The sequence below is a fragment of the Etheostoma spectabile genome, chromosome 3 (assembly GCF_008692095.1).
Source record: "Etheostoma spectabile isolate EspeVRDwgs_2016 chromosome 3, UIUC_Espe_1.0, whole genome shotgun sequence".
Taxonomy (NCBI): Eukaryota; Metazoa; Chordata; class Actinopteri; order Perciformes; family Percidae; genus Etheostoma; species Etheostoma spectabile.
Window position 1 is genome coordinate 28807676 of NC_045735.1, and position 4328 is coordinate 28812003.

Consider the following 4328-nt stretch of genomic DNA (forward strand, 5'->3'; position numbering starts at 1 on the left):
CCCCCCCCCTCCCCCCTCCGGCTAAAGCAAAAGCATTTGATATTTACCTATCATGAGTGATGCGCCTAGTGCGGTGTGTCCAGGAGAGCCGACGAGGTCTGAGACTTTGCTGTACACCCAGCCCATGATGTTCATGTTCACTGTGCTGCCCTTGAGACGAGCGGAGAGGAGGGTGAATGTGTTTCCATTCAAATGTCAAGCAAATTTTAAGCAAACTTTAAAAATGTTACAAAAAAGCAAATCAAGCGCATTCTGTCAACTGGTTTGGAGCGAATTAGTCTATATCCCTTGGGTTCCACTTCCCTGATTGGTCCGGTGCTGCAGGAAATTCTGCCGGATGAATGTATTTTCCGTTTCCTTCTCCTTTCTTTGTGTTGGAATTTGACATTTGGTGGATGTTTGAGGACTATTGCGGACTGCTCCTCAGATCTCTGCAGGGTAAACTGAGACAGCTAGCTAGACTATCTGACCAATCAGGGTTTTCTCTATTTTGCAGCGACTCTGTGCGATGTTTAGCACTACCCATGACAATTCTGATTGGTTTAAAGAAATTCCATTAAACCAGAGCATGTTTTCCTACCATATCTGATTGCTATGTGGAGTAGCCAGACGCTCATTCAGCGCGCTTTGAAGGAGGGTCTGGCAAAGCGAGACTAGGAGCGAATGAACTAGGCTACAGCGGAGTTTAGTCAGAGGTTGGCGCTATAGGCTCCGCATGACTTTAATTCGCCAATAAACAGAGAAGCAGTGGTTGCAAACAGGAAACTTGGCAATCTAACCCATGTACGATAGAAAAATGGAGAGGTCTGCAGGAATTTGGTTCAGTTGGGCAAGTTTTAATTGTTCTTTAATGTCAGCTAGTATTGGCCATGTTTCATGCTATCCAGATACAGAGAAAATTAATATAATATCTGGGAAGACGCTGACAGCGGAAACACCTGATTAGTCATGGGAGTTTAATGTTTGCTACGTCCGAACTTTTTCAGCAAAGGCGTTTCCAGATCCCATTTAGGGCCTGTGTTTTACATATATCATGGCTCATTTCCCATGGCTACAGTCAAAAGAAGCATTACTATATTATTTAAAAGCATGAATATCTCCATGTTCTGTGTCCTTACCAGGCGAGCCATGCTCAGCTGAAGGCCAAACACCAGATTAAGCTCCTTTCCTTTAAACCAGTTGACTGCATAGGTGTTCTGAGCCACGGCCAAAGACTCTCCTCCAATACTGCTCGGGACAAGAAAACAGAGGGGGAGAAGGTGTAGAAGGTTCCGGACCTATTTTAAAGACTCCCTTTTTGGAACATTACCATGTGTGTGGTGATATCATGCATATATAACAGGTCCAAAAAACTGGACCCTGGTATGTAAAAAATTATGTTTTGTAAAATACAGAAAGGCAAACTTATTCACTCACCCAAATATGAAACGTCCAACTTCCATCAGCCAGAAATGATTCACCAAAGCTCCAATAGCAAATATTACCTGAACACATCGGGAAAGTTAAAACACAGCAAAGAAAATGATGGGATTGCTACCCATTTTCTGTTCCTATTGATTCCCATAGACTATTAAAAATGAGTAGAGCCAGACCGATATATCGGCAGATAACTATCAGTATCAGCATTTATAATGGCCGATAAAGGAATATTTAAAAAGTAAAATAAAAATGGACGAAACACCCTTCAACCAGGTTAGGAGTGTTGGCGTTTTTGATGTTTTTTTTCGTTCAAAGGACTTCAAGTTTCATATCTTAAGTTTGTATTTTTTTACATTTTATTTATCAGAACATTCATATATTTTGATGTTCCTCTGTTCTGAAACAGATTTATTTTTAAATTGCATTATCGTATTATTTCAGTGAGGACTCATAAATAACTACAAATAACTATTGTTGGGGAAATTTGTTTATTTTTTTGTTGCGAGTTTCTGGATATATTTTTTAAAATATTCTGTATATTGGCCAATATATTGGAATGTTGGATTTTTAAATCACCAAATATTTGTAGCGATAACGGCCTTAAAATCTTTTATTGGTCGGGCTCTAAAAATTAGCACGTTAGTGTTGATCTTTAATACATTTCACATCTGGATTTCAAGGTAAACCTACCTGTCCAACACAGACAAAGAGGGAAAAGATGATGGTTCCCAGCCTATACAAAAAACAACAACAACAAAAACAATGAAAGATCACCAGACAAAAAGCTACACTAACACTTTCACTTTCACTTATAATAATGGATACACTGTACTCAAAATAGATGTGACTCAATGGTACCTGATGCCAAAAACCCTGTCAAGCAGGAATCCCCCAAAGAAGCAGAGAACCACATTGGGCCAGGAGTACCAGGCATACAGCTGCATGAAGTCTTTAGTGTTCAGGCTCAGATCCTAGCACAGTCAGGGAGGAAGCTCATCAGATTTTGGTCATTGAGAGTCAGCCACTTCAACTGTTCTGGTTTTGATTTTCACCATTACAATCTTGGTGTGAAACAGGCGCGTAGGCAAACAAACCGCTCTAATGGCAGCATCTAGTAGGAGGTTAATTAGACTGTTCTGGTTGGACCATTGTGTACATTTCAGTTGTTCTGCGATAAATGGGATTTTTTTGCATTTAAGGCGTAACAACCAGTAATTTACGGAGAATGAATTACCTGGAGGACTTGAGTTTGAAGTGCAGCCGGGTTGTCATAACAGAAGTAGCTTCCTGGAACAAAGTAACTGCATTAACAAAGCTTCTCGTTAAGCCATGGTGGGTAACAAGACTAAAACAACACTTTAACCGAATATAACTTATTGAACTTAGTCCCAAATCTCCGCAATAACCATTCAGGATGCATATATGAAAGTTAGGGCTTGCCACTGCTTACCGAATCCCAAGAAGCACATGAATATCAGGACAATGACTCGGTGCAGTATGTGGCCGGGGTCGCAGATGGCCAGCATCGGTCTCCCGGCTCCCCCGGCTCCCCCGGCTCCCCCGGCTGCCTGTCCGCCGGTGGACGAGCCCTCGTCCCCATCTTCCAACAGGCTCTGCTGCTCCTCGTAGTCCGCCATGTTCGGTTTCTCGGGATTCGCTGCTCGGGAAAGTTGCCTGCCGTAAGGAGGACGTAGTTCGGTCACATGACACGGCGGGAATGTCACGTGGCGTTAGCCTTGTGGCTTGTCAGCCGGCGCGTGACCGCGGAGAAGTGCACGCATTTTGCCGGAACGCGCACAACTGAGCGAACGCTTCAAGATTCGTTGACGACGGGGTTAGACCGTTAAAGGCAGACGACTTTTTAAATCTTGTAATACTTTACTTCTGTTTGCGTATGTTATTGGTCCCTTGTCTTGTGTCTGTCCGTGTGGGGGGCTGTATATATTATGCATGTGTTTGTTAATGTCTGTTTTCTGCGTATTATTTTGTAAACTGTGGACGTCACTCGTTCTGTTTTGTCTTTTTATGTTACCCTCCTTCCCGTCTTTCCTATAGTATTTATTGTCCGTGGGACACGTTCTTCTGTCCCGTTTTTTGCTTGTAATTGTTCTTAATTTCTAAAATAAAAAAATGTCAAAAATGGGATCACAAAAACAAAGAAGATGAAGTTTTACATTCACTTGTCAGCAGTGATGACGTACGTTATTAGGCTATAGCACGAACACCAATGGGTTCAAGCATAGATATAGAACAATGGGCCAGTTGTTCAAAACATTTTATCTGGATCAAAATGATCCGGATTTGGAAATCCTATTTCTTCCTATCCAGGATCAGGTAATCCGTCTTACTTTTATGCCGGTTTTTCAAAGCAGCATTGGATTGGATCACCCTGATCCAGATACACAGTTTTCAAGATTACCAAATCCGGATTACCACTGCTCTAAATAGGACAACATATCACAATGTGGGCTACCAACTACGTACAGAACAGGTAGAAGAGCCAAGATGGGGTCACTCTAAGTTTTTTATTTGAGACAAAACGAAAAAATAACTCCACTTCCATTCATAATTTCTTTTATAACCCCTCATCTGAGCCACTACAAATAAAAATAATATACATAACAAATCATTGTGGAAAGTTTTGAAAACATCTTAAAAAAAAAAAAGGTTAAGAAGTAGTAGTAGTAGAATGTTAGGGTTCTTCTTCAATCTAAGGAGGAAAGACCAGAAATTTGTATTAGATTGTTTCCTTGAAATTAATATACGCTGATGAATGAGATATATATTATTATTTTGTATTTACTTTTGTTATTTAAATCTGTTTGGGGGATTGTTTCATGAGGACAAGATCATTTTTATTTTTATTTTATTTTTTGCTTTACTAAACTTAACTAAGGTTAAACAAGTCA

At 40.6% G+C, this 4328-nt stretch overlaps 1 protein-coding gene across 4 annotated transcripts in view; it reads right to left on the reverse strand.

Annotated features, from left to right (window-relative positions):
- The window catches only part of mfsd1 (major facilitator superfamily domain containing 1), a 13695-nt gene extending 10558 nt beyond the window's left edge, over positions 1 to 3137 (reverse strand). For 3 of the 4 annotated variants that reach the window (XM_032506466.1, XM_032506473.1, XM_032506457.1), the window contains exons 1-7: positions 2870 to 3137; positions 2654 to 2706; positions 2278 to 2390; positions 2110 to 2152; positions 1417 to 1484; positions 1119 to 1227; positions 48 to 150 (exon numbers count right to left, since the gene is read on the reverse strand). In XM_032506466.1, the coding sequence (XP_032362357.1) occupies positions 48 to 150; positions 1119 to 1227; positions 1417 to 1484; positions 2110 to 2152; positions 2278 to 2390; positions 2654 to 2706; positions 2870 to 3056 (676 nt within the window). In that variant the 5' untranslated portion in view covers positions 3057 to 3137. The remainder of the gene's footprint in view (positions 1 to 47; positions 151 to 1118; positions 1228 to 1416; positions 1485 to 2109; positions 2153 to 2277; positions 2391 to 2653; positions 2707 to 2869) is intronic. The other variant, XM_032506449.1, reaches the window with a different exon arrangement.
- Positions 3138 to 4328: the final 1191 nt, after the last annotated feature.